This window comes from Macaca thibetana, chromosome 1 (genome assembly GCF_024542745.1).
Source record: "Macaca thibetana thibetana isolate TM-01 chromosome 1, ASM2454274v1, whole genome shotgun sequence".
Lineage (NCBI taxonomy): Eukaryota > Metazoa > Chordata > Mammalia > Primates > Cercopithecidae > Macaca > Macaca thibetana.
The window spans coordinates 52,998,778-53,018,724 of record NC_065578.1 but is presented as its reverse complement, the minus strand read 5'-3'; the positions used below and the strand labels follow the sequence as shown (position 1 = coordinate 53,018,724).

Here is a 19,947-nt window from a genome sequence, read left to right as displayed (position 1 = left end):
GCCACCACGCCCAGCTAAGTCATTTATTTTAAACATAAATGTATTTAAAAGGAAATTTTATGACTATTGTAAAGGAAAACTAGTTTGACTTGCTACAAATAGAATATGGGTCTATAGTCCTTTATCTCAAACCCTAACATATATTTCAGAATTCAGATGTTTTTTAATTTTAAAAATGTGACATAGTGTGTGTGTATATATATCATATACTATATTACTTTCCTTTTGGTATCTGAGGTAGAATCCCCTTAATCAGATACATTAATGCTTTTCTCCGGTTAACTCTCTGAATATTCAGATTAAGTGGGGTAAAGTAGGATGAAGACTGTAAATAGCCTGTGTCAGCACAGGTCATGTTTTACTGCCAGATGAGTCCAGGTCAGGTCAGCTTTGCCACCAAAAGATTTACATCTTTTGTTACAACATCACATCACTTTAAAAAAAAAGATTGTCTGGGCATGGTGGCACACACATGTAATCCCAGCACTTTGGAAGGCCAAGGCTGATGGATTGCTTGAGCCCTTGGTCAATATGGTGAAGTCCTGTCTCCAACAACAGCAACAACAAAATTTAGGTGGGGAGGTGCACAAGCCTATAGTCTCGGCTACTTGGGGGCTGAGCGGGGAGGATCACTTGAGCCTGGGAGGTCAAAGCTCAGTGAGCTGTGATCATACCACTACACTCCAGCCTGGGCAACAGAATGAGACCCTGTCTCACAAAGAAAAAATAAGGTTACAGAAATTTTTTTGTTTTCAGTGCTTTTTGATATCAGAATTAAGGATAAGGCAATTAAAGTGAGAAAAGTTAATGATTTTAAATTCTAGCTCGATACTCTTATTTGCTGAGGTCTCTAAACCTGAGGCCTGCTTATCTTTTGTTACAAATGTGGCTAGTGTGAGATTAGTGAGAATAAGAGAGGGGTTAAGGACACATTTACTCTAAACTGAGATTTTCCTTCTTAATTTAATGCTTATACCATTAGGGTGTGTTGGACCTAATTGATTTTTTGCATTTCTTTTTTGAGCATTTCTAACTACTTATAAAGATTGCTATTTTAGGACCTTTATTCTTTCTTAGAGGTCTTGTACAGAACAAAGAGAGCAATTACTTATTTAAAAAATTCAACAGGTTGGGTGTGATGGCTCACATTTATAATCCCAGCACTTTGAGAGACTGAGGTGGGAGGATTGCTTGAAGCCAGGAGTTCAAGACCAGCTCGGTCAACAAAGCGATATCCTGTCTCTATAAAAGGTTTTAAAAAAATTAGCTGGGTGCTGTGGTGTGCACCTGTAGCCTCTAATAGTGAGGAGGCTGAGACAGGAGGATTGCTTGAGTTTGAGACTACAGTGAGGTATGATTGCACTACTGCACTCCAGCCTGGGCAACAGAGTGAGACCCTGTCTAAAAAAGCAAAAAAAAAAAAAAAAAAAAAAAAAAAAATCAACAAAATGTATTCTCTTGCAATTATCCATGTAGGTCTGTTGGGCCCTTTTAAAATCTAAGGTATATTATAGATCTGGTGATTGTACATTTTCACTATCTTGTAACAATTTGCTGTCGATTATCCTAGGAATTATTTTATCATTACTCATTAGTTATTATGTTGTAAAAAAGACTAATATGAAAACAGAAGAATGATAAAATCATGTAGTATTGCATGATTTTTCATGAAAAGCTATATAAAAAGTCTAGACACACATCTTTGTAGTCTTTTTTAAAGCTTTCACTGAATACAATTGATAATTCATAATTTTTAAATTTTCTGTCCACAATGGTAAAGGGAAGAAAATTGCCAATAAAACAATTACTGAGACACATTGGAAGACAAATGCAGAGAGACAGATAGCAGCACTCTAGACCAGTTCTGTCCAATAGAAATAAAATGCAGTCACCTATGTATTCTTGTATTTTCTGGTAGATAAATTGGCAAAATACAGGTGACATTAATAGTACAGTTTATTTAAACCAGTATTTAAGGTAGTATCATTTTATCATGTAATCAAGATAAAATTACCAATGAGATCTTTTATATCCATTTTTACATGCTAATTCTTAGAAATCTGGTGTTTATTTTTCACTTTGTAGCATATCTCAGTTCAGACCTGCCACATTTCAGGTGCTCAATAGCTACATATGGCTAGTGGTTGCCATATTGGACAGCATAGCTCTAGACTTTAATGATGATGGTGAAATATAAGAGGAATTTCGGTACTGGGCACAGTAGCTCACGTAATCCCAGCACTTTGGGAAACCGGGGAGGGCAGATCACTTGAGGTCAGGAGTTCGAGACCAGCCTGGCCAACATGGTGAGACCCCCCGTCTCTACTAAAAATAGCAGTAAATTAGCTGGGCATGGTGGCGCATGCCTGCTAATCCTAGCTACTAGGGAGGCTGAGGTGGGAGGATTGCTTGAACCAGGGAGGCAGAGGTTGCAGTGCGCTGAGATCATTCGTTATTGCACTCCAGCCAGGATGACAGAGTGAGACTCCATCTCATAAAAAAAAAAAAAAAAAAGAGGAATTTCAGACTGTGAACCTTCAGTTGATGTATTCTAGATGTTTTCCTGAAACCCAAGGATTACAGAACAATAGGTTTTTAAGGAGAGAAAGGAAATGTATCTGGTATGGTATGCTTATCTAGTAAGTCATTCAACAGGAAAGACTTCATCCCACAGTATTTTATAATAAGAACTTAAATCTCTCATTTTGCTAAGAGTACACATGACCAGTGTTCCTTCATTTTCTGTTGTATTTGTGTGCCAAAATTTACTTTATACAATTTGTAAGGGGATAGGTGCTGAAGGTGGGTGTGTGTATACAAAGATAAGAAGGCAATAGGTGATGTCAAAGAAAAAAAGCCACTGGAATTGATCATTTGAATTTGTATTTATAAACCTAAGAATGAAAATGTTTTGCAGCTGGGTGCGGTGACTCATGCCTGTAATCCCAGCACTTTGGGAGGCTGAGGTGGGCGGATCACTTGAGGTCAGGAGTTCGAAACCAGCCTGGCCAATATGGTGAAACCCTGTCTCTACTAAAAATATGAAAAAATGGCTGGGCGCGGGACTCACACCTGTAATCCCAGCACTTTGGGATGCTGAGGCGGGCGGATCATGAGGTCAGGAGATTGAGACCATCCTGGCTAACACAGTGAAACCCCGTCTCTACTAAAAATACAAAAAATTAGCCGGGCGTGGTGGCGGATGCCTGTAGTCCTAGCTACTCGGGAGGCTGAGGCAGGAGAATGGTGTGAACCTGGGAGGCGGAGCTTGCAGTGAGCCAAGATCGTGCCACTGCACTGCAGTCTGGGCAACAGAGCAAGACTCTGTCTCAAAAACAAAAAACAAAAAACAAGAAATGAAAAAATTAGGTGGGTGTGGTTGCAGGCGCCTGTAATCCCAGCTACTTGGGAGGTTGAGGCAGGAGAATCGCTTGAACCTTGGAGGCAGAGGTTGCAGTGAGCCGAGATCACACTACTGTACTCCAACCTGGGCGTCAGAGCGATACTCTGTCTCAAAAATAAAAAGAAAGAAAAAGAAAATGTTTTGCAATTAAGGTGCAAAGAAAATGGCTGTACTTCTTTGTTCAGCAAAATTATGAGTTGTCTAAAGTTTTTTAAGGTACTGCATTTTGATGGTGCAAATACAAGAAAAAGAACCAGCAGTATTGATGAGCTAGAACCTATTAGAGATACAGCTTAAATTTGGAATTAGTATTTACAAGATGGATGTATTCCAGATTTATGCATAATAGCTGGTGAACAGCTGGTTGCATTCAAAGGACATTGCTCATTTCAGGTGTGTATACCTTCAAAACCTAGAAAATACGGAATAAAAATTTGGATTTGCCATGTTTATATTCTTATTTTCATTTTTATTTTGTTTTATTTATTTATTTTTTTAGGGACAGAGTATTGCTCTGTTGCCCAGGCTAGAGTACAGTGACATGATCATGGTTCACTGTAACCTTGAACCCTTGGGCTCAAGTAATCCTCCCACCCACCTCAGTCTCCCGAGTAGTTGTGACTACAGGTGTTGGACCACATCCAGCTAATTTTTAAATTTTTTGTAGTGACAGAATCTTTCTATGTTGCCCAGGCTGGTCTAGAACTCCTGGCTTCAAGCAATCGTCCCTCCTCAGCCTCCCAAAGTGCTGGGATTACAAGTGTGAGCCATTGTGCCTGGTCTTATTTAAAGTTTTATGATGTTATTTTACATTACCTTGTCATCTGTAAATTGTTTGTAAAATGATTTTAGACTACAAAAGATATAAAGTATTCATAGGACCCAGGCAGTAATGATGATGACTGTTTTTCCTGGTATACTGAGGGTTAATCAGGATGTTTGCAAGAAAATTGAAAAGAATATAACTTTTCTATTATGATGGAACAAAATTTGATGCATTTGTTCAATCTGCCACGATAACTCTGAGTCCAATCATTTATTTTTTCTACTATCAACTTTAAAAATGTTTCCCAAGACTGGAACATGCTTGAGATAATTTTAGGTAGTAGTTGAAATTCAGTGAAATACTTAAATAGCACTAAATTCAGTGAAATTCAGTGAAATATTAAATAACACTGAAGTTACCGTGGCAGACTGAACACATGCATCAAATTTTGTTCCTTCCCCAAAACTCTACTAAACTATAGAAAAGGTATTTTATAATACATAAATCCATAAACAGGAGAGTACATAATAGCAACAAAACTTTCAAAGCTGGAAAGCGGATGGTTGAGATAGCTAACTTAGCAGATTCCAGAGGCAGATTTCAAATTGGTGGTGGGAGAAGCACAAGTAACTCAAGAACCAAGGGTGAAGGGACAGGTAGCCAAAATAAAGAGGTTTGGGTGAGAGCTGTATGAAAATTAGTTAGATCCCTAGATCCTATGCTGTGGGGTAATTGCTCCTCCTCCACTGTAGTCTGAGGTTTATCCTTTAAGAGAGAGTAGAACACCCAGTCTGGGGGAGTTGTGGGTGCTGTACTAAAGAAGAGGGATGAGTTCAGAAGCCCTGGTGTTCTTGGCTTCAGAACACTGGGGCCAGGCCCTGTAGTCAGGATACTGGAAAACTTTCTTTGGGCACTCTGACCAGTCCAGGAAGAAAGATGTAACGTGACTGAGTTGAAGGTTCACCCTGCAAAATTCCCTGCAGATGACCCACTGTGAAGCCCCTTGTCTGTAATTCCCAGTCATGCACTTATAATTGGTGCTCAGCTCTTTAGCAGGTCCCACTTGCATTTGTGAGCGAGGATCGCTAGATTTCTGAGGAAAGTCTCTCATGCAGAAGTTAGAGACTAAAAGGAACAAAGGGGGAAAATCAGCTTGGAAGAAACTAAAAAACAAAAAAGCTATCAGAATCCTCAGAAATAAAGGATATTGCATCTTTGAAACAAAAATAGGATGCTATTAAAAAAGAACAGATGGGCCGGGCGCGGTGGCTCAAGCCTGTAATCCCAGCACTTTGGGAGGCCGAGACGGGCGGATCACGAGGTCAGGAGATCGAGACCATCCTGGCTGATACGGTGAAACCCCGTCTCTACTAAAAAATACAAAAAACTAGCCGGGCGAGGTGGCGGGCGCCTGTAGTCCCAGCTACTCGGGAGGCTGAGACAGGAGAATGGCGTAAACCTGGGAGTCAGAGCTTGCAGTGAGCTGAGATCCGGCCACTGCACTCCAGCCTGGGTGACAGAGCGAGACTCCGTCTCAAAAAAAAAAAAAAAAAAAAAAAAAAAAAGAACAGATGATGTTAAAGAGCTCTTGAAATTAAGAACATGTTGGCAAACATAATTTTAATTGTTTTTGTTTTCAGTTCTTTTGGTGGTTACATTCATAACTATAAATAGTATGCTTATACCGTTATATCTTGTCAGTTTATTTTTCCATGGGGACCTCATGATGTAACAGTATCATCTGTCATTGCTCATAAATGCCTTATTTGAATTGAAAAGGAAGATAAACTATTTAGTGAATAGCTATTTCTGTAAAGTGTAAAGTTTGGTCTTTTTTTTTTGCTGAGGTCTTTTAATAAAGCTCCTCCTGCCTGTCACACATCATAAGCAGAGTAGGACATCGGTGTTTGGCTTCAGGCTTTGCATTTTCAAGGCTATTGAATGATAGCTTCATTTCTGAGGTCAAGTCTGGATTTGTGGGGGGCCTGGTAGCTGTCATAGTAGCTGAGCCTCCCTATTGCATTGTTTATGAAAACTATTTTGACTGTGATCTACAATAAGAAATGTGTTATAGCATATCCGTAGATATGTATATATCTCTCTGTATATATCCATTTGTATCTATCTCAAATCTTAATTCTTTGGACTAAAGTGACTTTTTTCTTTTTAATTTTTAATTTAATTTAATTTAATTTAATTTTTTTGAGACAGGATCTCTGTTGCCCAGGCTGGAGTACGGTGGAACTCCTGGGCTCAAGCAGTCCTCCCGCCTCATCCTTCCAAAGTGTTGGGATTACACATGGGAGCCACAGCACATGGCCTAGGTTGACTTTCTCTATAATCTAAACTGATGTGTTTTCTTTCTTGGTGTAGGCAGTCGACAAGTACTTTAAGCTTCCTCATGCTTCCAGTAAACCACCCCGGATTTCAGGAAGCCTTGTGGACACTTCATATAAAACATTAAGATTTGCATTCAGAGCATCACTAAAAACTGCCATCTATCGAATAACTACTACATTTGGTGAACATCTGAAGTAAGTTTACCTGTTTTGATCCATGATGAGACCCCTTCTGGGGAACTTTCCTTAGAAACAGGTGTGGGAATGATGAGGCTCATGTGTTGAAAGTGTTCTCTTGGGACCTCGATGATTCTCATTGGGAACTTACAGCTTGGATGTGGACTTAATATTTATATTTTAATATTTGGCCTATCCTAAAGCTTTGGGGATTTCTTTCAAATGGACAAAAGAGGACAGAAAGTTATAAATGCAGCAAATTTAATTTTATATATATATATATATATATTTTAATTACCAAAAGATCCTTAAGGGAGAAAAAAGGGCAGAAAATCCGGGTACCTTTCCAGAAAAGTGTATTAAAACAATTCTGTTGTTATATCTTGGTCAGCAAACTGAAGACTTGGGGTGAGCAAAGTATTCCAGAAATGAATCCCTGGTGCTTTGTGATTCATGCTGGAAAAACACCGACAGATCACAACACCTTGAGAAACAGAACCAGAGAGAAAACCACAAATGCCAAGCCTGTTTATATTTAGTTTTATTGATGTTTACTGCTTTCCTCTTGTGAAATGATCTAGCTAGGCAGGATGAGGGATACTAGCTTAGTAACTAAACTATATTTGTATTTATCATAATTGTAAATGAACTTTAGAAGACATGAGAGATTGCTCTGCTGTTTTTGTTTGCAATCAATGAATAGTTTAAGACTTCCAATTTAAATTAAAGTTAAATAAAGTTAAAAATTCAATTTGTCAGTCACCCTAGCCACATTTGAAGTACTTAATAACTATATGTGTTTAGTAGCTAATGTATTGGATAACAGAAGTATCAAATCTTTCCCTAATTCTAGAAAGTTTTATCAGATAATGCTATTCGACATTTCACTTAGAACTTTATGTTTTTTCATTTACTCTTTTCAAATACCCTGTGAAGTGTAGAAATTATCATAATTGTACAGATAGAAAACTGAGGCACAGAGATGTTAAAACTTGCCTGATAGCACAATCTAGTGCATGTCAAACATGAACCTGAAATCAGGTCTTTCTTACTCTTAAAAATCTTTCATCTTTATCTACAACACTAGACTCCCTCCAAGATATAAATTAATATGTAGGACACATTCAGAAAATACTGATGAATGTAAAGAATGAAATAAATATGACGTATATTAATGATAGAACAAAAGCAAGGAGAAGGGCATACCCGTAGACCTTGCCTGACTGTGCTCATGGCCAGGCAGGGGGGACATTGTATGCGAGATTAATTTGAAGTTCCTGCCAGCTTTAGCCAGCTTAATCAGTGGCTGGATAAATAGCAGGACTGTAACATTGCCCTGGGGGAAAAACGGCAAGAAGAAAAGGGGAGCATAGGGATTTATTAGATGAGAAAGAGCTATAGGCCGGGCACAGTGGTCCATGCCTGTTATCCCAGCTCTTTGGGAGGCTGAGGTGGGCGGATCACCTGAGGTCAGGAGTTTGAGACTAGCCTGGCCAACATGGTGAAACCCCGTCTCTACTAAAAATACAAAAATTAGCTGGGTGTGGTGGTGCTCACCTGAAATCCCAGCTACTCAGGAGGCTGAGGCATGAGAATCGCTTGCACCCAGGAGGTGGAGGTAGCAGTGAGCTGAGATCGTGCCACTGTACTCCAGCCTGGGCAACAGAGTGAGACTCTGTCTCAAAGAAAAAAAAAAGAGATATAGATGACTGATTAAAAATTATGAGAATGGGCCGGGCGCAGTGGCTCACGGCTGTAATCCCAGCACTTTGGGAGGCCGAGGCGGGCAGATTATCCGAGGTCAGGAGTTTGAGTACAGCCTGGCCAACATGATGAAACCCCTTCTCTACCAAAAATACAAAAATTAGCTGGGTGTGGCATCAGGCAACTATAATCCCACCTACTCCAGAGGCTGACACAGGAGAATCACTTGAACCCGGGAAGTGGAGGTTGCAGTGAGCCAATATTGCACCATTGCACTCCAGCCTGGGCAACAGAGCAAGACCCTGCCTCAAAAATAAATAAATAAATAAACAAATAAAATAAAAATTGTGAGAAGGAAATTCTGCCTTAGTTTCTTTTCTCTGAAAAGAGCCATATTTTATATATGCGTCAAAGTTGATAAAATCAGTGGAGGCTATTTGTACAAATGTAGGATAATGTCGTATAGTGGAAAGAATGTTAGATCTGGAGTTAAAATATCTGGATTTCTGTCTGCTTACATCATGGCTATCTGTGATTGTGAGCAAGTTTCCTAGTGTTTTAAGTAACTCACCCAAGATTATGCAGGTAGTGAGTTGCAGAACCAGGATTCAGATGCAAATCTTCCTAACCCTAGGGTTCTGTCTATAGTGTCTGTACTCCTAACCAATAGACTGGTGTTTCCCCTAACTTCTGAATCTTTCTGATACAGCTTATGTCCCCATGAAAGGGAGCGTTCTCACACCCACTTGGTTTCATTTGTTGTTAGTGAAGATAAAATGGATCATACATAGGTAAAGCCCACTGTGCAGTCTACATTATCGTGATACTTATTACTGTATAATACCTGATTATTCACTATTCAAAGCTCTACCTCTGAGAACTAGGTATAAATGAAGTTAGCTCTTGAGCTCTGAAAATCAGCTAACAAACACAGGCTACTCATTGGAGACATTCAACACTATTTACTCATTTTTTAAAAGATAAATTGTATTGTGTATATTTGAGATGTATAACATGGGGTTTACATATAAAATGTTTACTGTTGTGAAGTAAATTAACATGTCTGTCATCTCACATAGTTACTTTCTTGTGTGTATGTCAAGGGCAGCTAAAATCTGCTTATTTAACAAAAATATCTAGTACAATACAATTTTGTCAGCCATAGTCCTCATGTTATACATTAGGTCTCTAGACTTGTTCATCCTACATGTGTGCAACTTTCTATCCTTTGACCTACATCTCCCCATTCCCTGCCACCTCCCATTTACTCCTAATTTAGGCTAATTTAATTCTGGTTTTCCAGCCTATAACATATCAAAAAAATTTTTTTGGAGTCCGGGTCTTGCTCTGTTGCCCAGGCTATAGTCAGTGACAAGATCATAGCATAGTTCACTGCAGCCTCAAACTCCTGAGCTCAAGCAGTTCTCCTGCCTGAGCCTCCCAAAATGTTGGGATTACAGGTGTGAGCGACCATGCCTAGCCCATATCAAAATGTATTTGAGGAGCAGAGATTGCTACTAGAGTCAGGAGTACTAACAGTAAATTGTAAGGGACACTTTACTACCTGCTAGCAGAGAGAAATGTCATGGGAAAGTCACAGGTTTGGTGTTTGAGAGAGTTTCAGAGCCATTAAATTAGAGAAGACAGCCTCACTAGCACCTAGAGGGCATCTTTGTGCAGTAAAATACTTGAAATGGTTCAATTAGAGGGTACATGGTTCAAGAAAGTAAAGATGTCTATAAGACATTTTAGGACGATTCATAACAAAATTATTAAAATAAGACTGTTTTGGCACTTTAAAAAGCGGTGACCTATTCAAGAACTAGAAAACCGGAATCTTTCATTATATTCAATTTTTGCCCAGAAGTTTAAGAGGAAGTGTTATACTAGTTTCAGTATATATTTGCCCTAATTTTGTCAAGGTAATACATTTTTGTGATAGTGAGGGTGGAGAGAGAACTCAGTGTTCCCATCTAAAACATAACTTATGTTCAAAGGGAGAAGTAAATCTAAACCACCAAGCTGTTACCTTTGAAAGTAATTAATGGAATCTATTGTGTTTTAACCAAACATTTAAGTTTAAAGGATTTTGTATTGAAGGCAGTTCAGATACTCTGCAGCTCAAAGATAATGTTGGAATCTGGTTTAAATAAAATAATAAAATCCAGAAAATCTACTGCAAGGCCTGGGACTCTGCACAGCAGGTTCCATCGCAGAGCAGGTTAAAGTCAATGCCTTCACTTGTCAGTCTTAATTTGCTTTGGTCTTTTAGAAGATAGAAGCATGCCATTACTGAATACAAGCCCTCCTCTTCATTAGATTAAAAAGACTTTTCATCCAGCTTTTTCAGAAATACTAAAGAAGTGAAGATTTCTATTCATTTTTAATTGTTTTGAAAAATATTGACTCTGTGCTCTGTGGTTCACTTAATATGCTTAATGTAAAATAAAGCTTATGCTTTGAATTTATGTTTCATTTAGTGCTGTGCAAGCATCTGCAGAACATCAGAAAAGACTTCAACAGTTCTTGGAGTTCAAAGAATAGTTAAGTAATATAAACTGTGTTCATTACTCTGCTGATACAACTACAGATGGGACAGTAAATGTTCAGCATTCTTGGATCAGAAGAAAACGGACTAATTAGATGCTTCCTTTGTCGTGGTGGTTGCTTTGAAAACTATACTTTAATGGGAGAAATCATGGAAAGAAATTCTCAACAGAATAACTGAAAACGGCCTTTTCTGTACCAATTGCTTTTTGTGTGTGTGGTATAATAAAATCTTTATTCAATTTTACAGAAGCATTGAAGGCAGTCGAAATGTCTCTAGCTCATATAACTTAATAATAATAACTAAAAAACTTTTAGAATTTACTTTTGAAAAGAGGGAAGCCAGTTCTGAAATGAGTATAGGTTGACTTCATAGTCTTCTTAATTAAGAGTTTAGCTCTTTGTAAACTCAAAATACATAAACTTTTTAAGTGTAGTTTCATTTACTGAAGGATAAAAATGGTAATAGTGCAGCAAAATTCACGGAAAAAATATTGTCTAAAGGACATATTTTGTTAATCTGTTAGGTTGTGTTTTTGTTTCCAGGGACAAATTAAATTTGTATGATTACCCAAAAAAGGGTCTCAGTTTACAGATGCTAACTCTATATAAAGGAATGTGGAAAAACTCAGTTCTTAAGTTACAAGATTAAAAATTCACATTTGATCTTTAAGAAACAATTGACTGACATCTATGAATTTATTTTGTATCATGCTAGTAAACACCGAGTATTAATGTATGGGTATTTTCCCAGCTAGTTTTGCTTTCTTTTTCCAGAACAAAACATTAAGTGATTGCAGAGTTTTTCAAGCAAGAGAAAAAGGTTTGCAAAAAAACCCAGGAAATGTTCCCTTTTTTCCCCACCTTTCATCTTCATTAGATCAAATTCTGTGAAACTTGTCTGGTCTCTCAAAGGGAGCAGCCTCTGTAGTGTTAAATGGCTAATTAAAATAGGAAGATCTTTATAGTCAGAAACAACTTAGTCATCAAATAGCAAGTGAAACCAAAACGTCAGAGGGATTACTGTACTTGGAAGTATGCTGTGTGTCCCAAATGTGAACAAAGTATTGTTAGAATTTATTAGATCAGCTTCTTTGGAGATCAAAGATTGGAAATCCTAGTCATAGATATTCACTGGACTAGCTTTGGACTGAAATGCTCCTTTGTAATTCTTTTCCTTCTAGTGTCCCAAAATATTTTATTTAAAGTTAGCACAGTATTGTATATGAATCTTTAATGTGGTATCATATATGTCTATTTTTGTCTGATTCATCAATGTATTATTATATCTTTATAATTGAATATTTTAGCTCTGGGTCCTGTTGCCGCTTCAACCAGTACATGCCAAATTATAAATGGGTGCTACTGGCCTTGAGCGTATCTCTGTGGGACAGTTCCCCGATTGTCAAGTGTTTAGATATGTAGGCTATTGCCATTTGTTTTTTGGTTTTGGTTTTGCTTTGTGTCTGAAGCTGAATTGATTTCTTTTGTTGAATGTGAAAGTTGAATTTCAAATGTAGTCATTTCTTATAGATGGCCAAGACAGAAAATTGTGGCTAGGTTGACTGAGAACTGTTGTATTCCATGTATTAACACAATTAAGCTTTTTATATTCCACTCTCTGTGCTGACCCTGGCTGAGGCATTTTGGGAGACAAGGACTCGAATCTTCTGCTTCCATTAAAGAAGAACTGTGGTATTCAACCCATTGGATTTCTGAGAATAAAGATAGGATGATTCCTTTGAACTTTGACTTACTTGTATAAAATGTCCAGCTAGGTTTAGGTTTTTGCCATTTCCTATATACTTTGGGTAAAACTACATTTGATGAGCAATGTGAATGTTTCTGAGAATGTTCATTCCTGTTTTCTCTCAAGAGAATATGCTGTGTACTAAATACAGGCCGCATAATGTCTGCCTGTTGAAGATCTGGAAACTGCCTCCCCAAATCTGTATTCTATTTAGTAGGTAAGGGGGTTTTCTTTTTCCCATTGTGTGTGGATAATCTACACACCATCTGTTGGAACTAGGGTGTTATTATGGGGAGCTCCTCCTGCGTACTAGGAGGAGGACCTTAGGGAGACCAAGAGGAGAGAAGCATTTCCTCTGATGAAGTCACATCCTGTCTGTGAGCCCACTGATGCTGTAACATTGGTCTGAAAGAGAGAGTTCTTCAAAAACCTTTCTCGGCTGTTAGTATAAAAACATGATGGTATCAGCTCTTAGCATGTTTGCTTGACCCTTATGGAAGGTATAAATCCACAGAACTTCTTTCCCAGAGAACTGGGAAATTGTCCTAGAAATAAACCTTGTACAGTTGAGTGGACATGGATAAGCAACAATTTGTTATTTTGCAGGATTTGTTCCTTGGTAATTGTTTGGTGTGTCATCCTATAAATATTCATGATAGTCTGTTTATATCCTTTTGTATATCATTGATACTGGATTAGGTAGAAAAATAAATTGGTGATTTTAAAAAATGGAACATTAATTGAAATATGTGTGTCTGTAAGGTCAATTATTTAATTTCTGGGCGGGGGTGGTGGTGGTGATGCTTCCTTAATCATTTCAGTTTAGTCTCAAGAGTTGTTGCTTATAAAACCTAAAAGAGCTGAACTTTTTGAGAAGTCAGCTTTTGCCCTTAGCTTAGACTGATTTGGTGGGTTTCGTGGTAACTCTAAGGAGCCTGAATTCAGAAAGTCTCATTCCTTGTTGTCTCGGCTGACAAAACTAAACAAAGGGTGAAGGTGCTGAAAGCCATCTCTTAACAGAAGTTTCTTTTCTTGCCAAAATAGCGTTTCCAAACGGATCGTATTCCCCTAGGCTAACAGTTACGTCTGTCGACGTTGCTTAAATTAATCTGAACTTCACCTCTAGGTAGTTGAGGTACCTCAAACTACCTCTAGCTGTCCCAACCCATAGTTATCTTTCTTTACAACCAGATCGCTTAAAACAAAGATGACTTTCATTCATCAGTTAACAATCCAGCTATGCTTAACAAGCTGCTGACCGTTTTTAAGTAAGCAAAATCTTTATTAGGGCAAGAAAGGGGATGGATAAACACATACCTCTACAGTTCTGCCATGCTCCTAAGCAGCCTTGGCACAAATTGCTGTCATGATGGGCAAGTTGATGTGGAACTAGCTATCATTCACAAACCTTCACTGAGTGTCTCTTACGGCACAACAATTAGAAGTAAACTGAACAAGACAGTCCCTGCTCTCGAGGAGTTTATAATCTAATGGGTGGTATTTGAAACCTGTGCATCAGAATCACCAGGAGTGCTTAGTAGCTGTGTGGAATTTGGGCTCCACGACACTGCAGATTTTGCTTCAAAAGGTCTGAGCTGGTTCCCAAGAGATCTAGTTTTTAATAAAAGTCTAAGCAGAATCACATTGTGAGAAGGGTTTATTCTAGATCAGACTTTAGCATGTATCAGAATCTCTTGAGGAGCTTATTAAAACAGATTCACTGTCCCCACCTCCAGAGTTTCTTTTCCTTCTATCCTTCCACAGGGTCTTGTTCTCTGTCACCCAGGCTGGAGTGCAGTGACGTACATGATCCTGGCCCACTGCAGCCTTGACCTCTCAGGCTCAAGCAATCCTCCCACATCAGCCTCCCAAGTAGCTAGGATCATACTGCACACCACCACGCCTGGCCATATTCTCTATTTTTTGTAGACACAAGGTCCCACTATTGCCCAGGCTGGTATCAAACTCCTGGGCTTAAGCAATCCACCCACCTCAGCCTACCGAAGTGCTGGGATTACCGGTGTGAGCCACTGCACTGGCCTAGAGTTTCTGATTCAGTGAGTCTAGGGTGGGGCCCAGTAATTTGCATTTCTAGCACATCACCAGGTGATGCTGACGCTGCTCGCTGCTCGTCCTGAGACCATACTTGGAGAACCACTGTTCTAGTGGATTGCTAATGTGTTCTCTCAGATGAGTGTCTGAAGCAATATGAACTATCATTTGCTGTAGAGTTCTTCCATCTGATTCAGTTATTGAAAAGCTTGAAGAGTACAGTTAAATCTCTAGGTAATGCAGGAATGCTGAGCAATGCTCAGGTGTTCAGATACTTATCTTGAAGTTGCAGCAGGTGACATGACATGGGTTGCCTTTTCACACTATTGTGTGCTGGTGCGTGGTCCCTTTACCTGAATTTCTTCCTTTTTGGCAAACTTCCCATTTAGTCCTATTTAGAATGAACTTAACCATCATTATCATTAACCATAGCATGTCCTTAGATGTCCTGGTGCTAGCCCACTTTGTCACCCACCTCATTTTGCAGAGCTATGTGGCTGGACCACCCTCAAGTGCTCATGCTCTCCCTGCTCACATGTATTTTACCAGATTTTGAGTGTGCCTTGTAAGTGATTCTGGTGGTAAAGTGGTTCTGGAAGTCCCATAGAATGCCTGGCGGAGAAACAATCGAAGGTGATCTCTAAATCAGACTTTGACCTTGATAGTCGTTTGAAGATGTGTTTACTGTTGATTGGGTTATCCTTTTACCTCTCAAGCCATTAGTAACAGTGGTGTGTAGTCTTAAAACAAACAAAAAAAATTAAACGCTAGTCTCTTCCTAACTATGTTATGATGTTTGGTTGCAAGGACACAACCTCTACCTCAATTAGGTTAAGCATAGAAAGGAGAGTTGATTCTGAGGGCACAGGAAAGTCTTGATGAGCACAAGTATAGATTCCAGACCCCAGGAAGAACCTGAAGAGCTCTCAGGGTCTCCTCCTCAGCTATTTTCTGCACATATGTTTTATTCTCCCTCCTTGCTTTCTGACATTCCATCCAGCTCCCGAGTTTACAATGTAATAGAGACTGACCAACTGGTTCTGAATACCAACCAAATTCCTGATGGAAAGAAATTAGCCCAAATGGATGAAGTATCCAAGGGCCTAATTAGGCGTGAGGGACAAGGCCATGGTGTGCCAACATAGCTTCTACAAGCCTACCTTTGTTGATCAGGACGAGATGGAGAGTAGGAGCAGTTCCCAGAGCCTCCCAAGACAGAGGACAAAATTTGGGATTCAAGGCCTGCAAAGAGGAGCTGGCAAATCCCCTTGCCTTGGGTTGGGACCCCAAAGTGCTTCATCTTAGGAGGAAGGATGAAGAGGAAGTAGATGCCATAAACTAGTTGAGGGAGAATCCTCATTAAATTGGATTGAGATGATCTCTGTTTACCAGTATTTCCAGGCCCTGGCAGAAGCTATAATAAATTCTTTCTGAGGAACACAACACCCTAGGCCTCAATTACATCTGTAAACAAGTTTTCAAATATAGTGTCTACACACCTTTAAAAATAGGCTCAGGAAGAGATGGCACGACATGAATGAGAACCAACAAAAGCAATAGACAATAGATTGATCCATAGGGACTCCGCATGAGAGAGTTATCAGATATTAAAATAGTTACTACTGCTGTATTCAATGAGACTAAAAATTCTAATTCATTAGAGAACTGGAAACTATACATATACCATGTAATTTTTGGTCAGGTACTTATAAAACATTTATATGAAATTTGATAGAACCATGGAGAAAATCTAGAACAGAAACAGGATAACTAAAAATAAGAGGTCGATGGGTAGGTTGAATGGCAGATTAGACATAGCTGAAGATAGGTCAGAAGAAACTATCCAGAATAGAGCTTTGAAAGTCAAAAATATTAAAGTGCAGAAGACAGGTTAAAATAGATACAGTGAAAAAATGTGTAAGTGTAACTGGAATCCTGGAAGGAGAGGGAGATCTAATGGAACAGAAGCAGTTTTGAAGATACGAAACAGAGAACTTTCCAAACTTGAGACATCAAGCCACAGATTGAAAAAGCTTTATGAGCCCTAAACAGATAAATAAAAAGAACCCACACTGAACTACATCATAGTAAAGGCACTGAAAACCAAAGACAAAGACTTCAAAGTAGAGAGAAAAAAGACCACTTATCTTTTATTTTTGAGACAGGGTCTCGCTGTGTTACCCAGGCTGGAGTACAGTGACAGATCTTGGTTCACTGCAGCCTTGACCTCCCAGGCTCAAGCAATCCTCTCACCTCAGCCCCCTAGTAGCTGGGACTATAGGCATGTGCCACCATGCCCGGCTAATTTTTAAATTTTTTATAGGAACAGACTCTCACCATGTTGCCCAGGCTGGTCTCGAACTCCTGGGCTCAAGTGATCCCACCTCTGCCTCCCAAAGTGCTGGGATTACAGGTGCATTGTGCCTGGCAAAAGGCCACTTTCAAATAAGCAGCAATTCTCAACAAAAACAACTGAAGACAACGAAATGGACATTTTGCAGTGCTGAAAGGACTCTGCTAACCTAGAATTTTATACCCAGCATTAATGTTTTAAAATGGTGGGGAAATAAAGACTTTTTTTCAGACAAACAATAACAGAGAGTTCAACAGGCTGAGAGATTTCAACAATAGCTGAGAGATTTCATTGTAAGGATGGATATGTTGAAAGTAAAAGGATAGGAAAAGATAAACATGCAAACACTAAATGAAAACTGTTATAGCTAATGTAAGTTTTTGACAAAGTACACTTTAAGACAGAAAGCCTTACTAGAGATAAATAGGGGCACCTCAAAATAATAAAAGTTTTTTTTTAAAAAAAGGTTCATTTAATATGATACAGTTCTTTTTCTTTTTGTTGTTGTTGTTGAGACGGAGTCTCACTCTGTCACCCAGGCTGGAGTGCAGTGGCGCAATCTTGGCTCCCTGCAAGCTCTGCCTCCTAAGTTCACGCCATTCTCCTGCCTCAGCCTCCCGAGTAGCTGGGACTACTGGTGCCCGCCACTATGCCCAGCTAATTGTTTTTGTATTTTTAATAGAGACGGGGTTTCACCATGTTAGCCAGGATGGTCTCCATTTCCTGACCTGGTGATCTTTCTGCCTCGGCCTCCCACAGTGTTGGGATTACAGGTGTGAGCCACTACACCTGGCCAATATGATACAGTTCTAAATGTTAATGCAACTTATATAGCCTCTAAGTACATAAAGCAGTATGGGCAAAAGATGAATGGGTGCTTCAAAAGAATTTATCTCAATGGCCTGTAAGAGAAATAAGCACCCTTAGTTATTAGGAAAATACAAACTTAAAATATAATGAGACACCACTACATACCCTGATATGGTTGGCTGTGTGTCCCCACCCAAATCTCATCTTGTAGCTCCCATAATTCCCACGTGTTATGGGAGGGACCCAGTGGGAGATAACTGAATCATGGGGGTGGATCTTTCCTGTGCTATTCTTGTGATAGTGAATGAGTCACATGACATCTGAGGGCTTTAAAAATGGGAGTTTATCTGCTCAAGCTCTCTCTTTGCCTGCTGCCATCCACCTAAGATGTGACTTGCTCCTCCTTGCCTTCCGCCATGATTGTGAGGCTCCCCCAGCGACGTGGAACTGTGAGTTCTCCATTAAGCCTCTTTCCTTGGTAAATTGCACAGTCTTGGGTTTGTCTTTATCAACAGCATGAAAACAGCCTAATACAGTAAATTGGTACCAGTAGAGCGAGGCGCTGAAAAGATACCCGAAAATGTGGAAGTGACTTTGGAACTGGGTAACAGGCAGGGGTTAGAACAGTTTGGAGGGCTCAGAAGAAGACAGGAAAATGTGGGACAGTTTGGAACTTCCTTGAGACTTGTTGAATGGCTTTGCCCAAAATGTTGATAGCGATATGGATGATATAGTCCAGGCCGAGGTGGTCTCAGATGGCAATGAGGAAGTTTTTGGGAACTGGAGCAAAAGTGACTCTTGTTTATGCTTTAGCAAAGAGACTGGCAGCATCTGCCCCTGCCCTAGAGATTTGTGAAACTTTGAACTTGAGAGAGATTATTTAGGGTATCTGGTGGAATTAATTTCTTCTTCTTTTTTTTCTTTTTTTTTTGAGGGGGAGTCTTGCTCTGTCACCCAGGCTGGAGTGCAGTGGCATGATTTCAGCTCACTGCAGCCTTCACCTTCAGGGTTCAAGTGATTTTCCTGCCTCAGCCTCCCAAGTAGCTGGCACTACAGGCACATGCCACCATGCCTGGCTAATTTTTGTAATTTTAGTAGAGACAGGTTTTCACTATATGGGTCAGGCTGGTCTGTAACTCCTGACCTCAGGTGATTCCACCCACCTTGGCCTCCCAAAGTGCTGGGATTACAGGCGTGAGCCACCATGCCCAGCCAGTGGAAGAAATTTCTAAGCAGCAAAGCATTCAAGAGGTTACTTGGGTTCTGTTAAAGGCATTCAGTTTTAAAAGGAACACAGAGCATAAAAGTTTGGAAAATTTGCAGCCTGACAATGTGATAAGAAAGAAAATTCCATTTTTTAAGGAGAAATTCAAGCTGGCGGCAGAAATTTGCATAATGAGAAGCCAAATGTTAGTCACCAAGACAATGAAGAAAATGTTTCCAGGGCATGTCAGAGACTTTTGTGGCAGCCCCTCCCATCACAGGCCTGGAGGTTTAGAAGGAAAAAATGGTTTTGTGAGCCGGGCCTAGGCTCCCTTTGCTGTGTGCAGTCTAGGGACTTGGTGTCTGCATCCCAGCTACTCCAGACATGACTGAAAGGGGCCAAGGTACAGCTCGAGCTGTTGCTTCAGATGGTGGAAGCCCCAAACCTTGGCAGCTTCCACATGGTGTTAAGCTTGTGGGTGCACAGAAGTCAAGAATTAAGGTTTGGGAATCTCCGCCCAGATTTCAGAGGAGGTATGGAAACACCTGGATGCCAAGGCAGAATTTTGCTGTAGGTGTTGGGCCCTCATGAAGAACCTCTGCTCAGGCAGTGCAGAAGGAAAATGTGGGGTTGGAGGCCCCACACAGAGTCCCCTTCTGGGGCACTGCCTAGTGAAGCTGTGAGAAGAGGGCCACAATTCTCTAGACCCCAGGATGGTAGATCCACTGACAGCTTGCACCATGTGCCTGGAAAAGCTGCAGACACTCAATGCCAGTCTGTGAAAGCAGCCAGTAGGTGGGCTATACCCTGCAAAGCCACAGGGGTGGAGCTGCCCAAGGCTG

The 19,947-nt window shown here is 39.9% G+C and overlaps 2 protein-coding genes and 1 non-coding gene across 3 annotated transcripts in view; 2 read left to right on the top strand and 1 right to left on the bottom strand.

Moving 5' to 3' along the window:
* The window catches only part of NDC1 (NDC1 transmembrane nucleoporin), a 67,616-nt gene extending 54,196 nt beyond the window's left edge, over positions 1-13,420 (top strand). Inside the window, exons 17-18 of the mRNA XM_050803088.1 lie at positions 6,543-6,703; positions 10,870-13,420. Coding sequence (XP_050659045.1) covers positions 6,543-6,703; positions 10,870-10,933 — 225 coding nt within the window. The 3' untranslated portion in view covers positions 10,934-13,420. The remainder of the gene's footprint in view (positions 1-6,542; positions 6,704-10,869) is intronic.
* The window catches only part of MRPL37 (mitochondrial ribosomal protein L37), a 911,410-nt gene that overhangs the window by 441,972 nt on the left and 449,491 nt on the right, over positions 1-19,947 (bottom strand). The gene's annotated exons all lie outside the window — the stretch shown is intronic.
* On the top strand, positions 7,884-8,019 carry LOC126945359 (small nucleolar RNA SNORA58). The gene has a single exon (XR_007722427.1). It is a non-coding gene; the product is annotated as a small nucleolar RNA SNORA58 (small nucleolar RNA).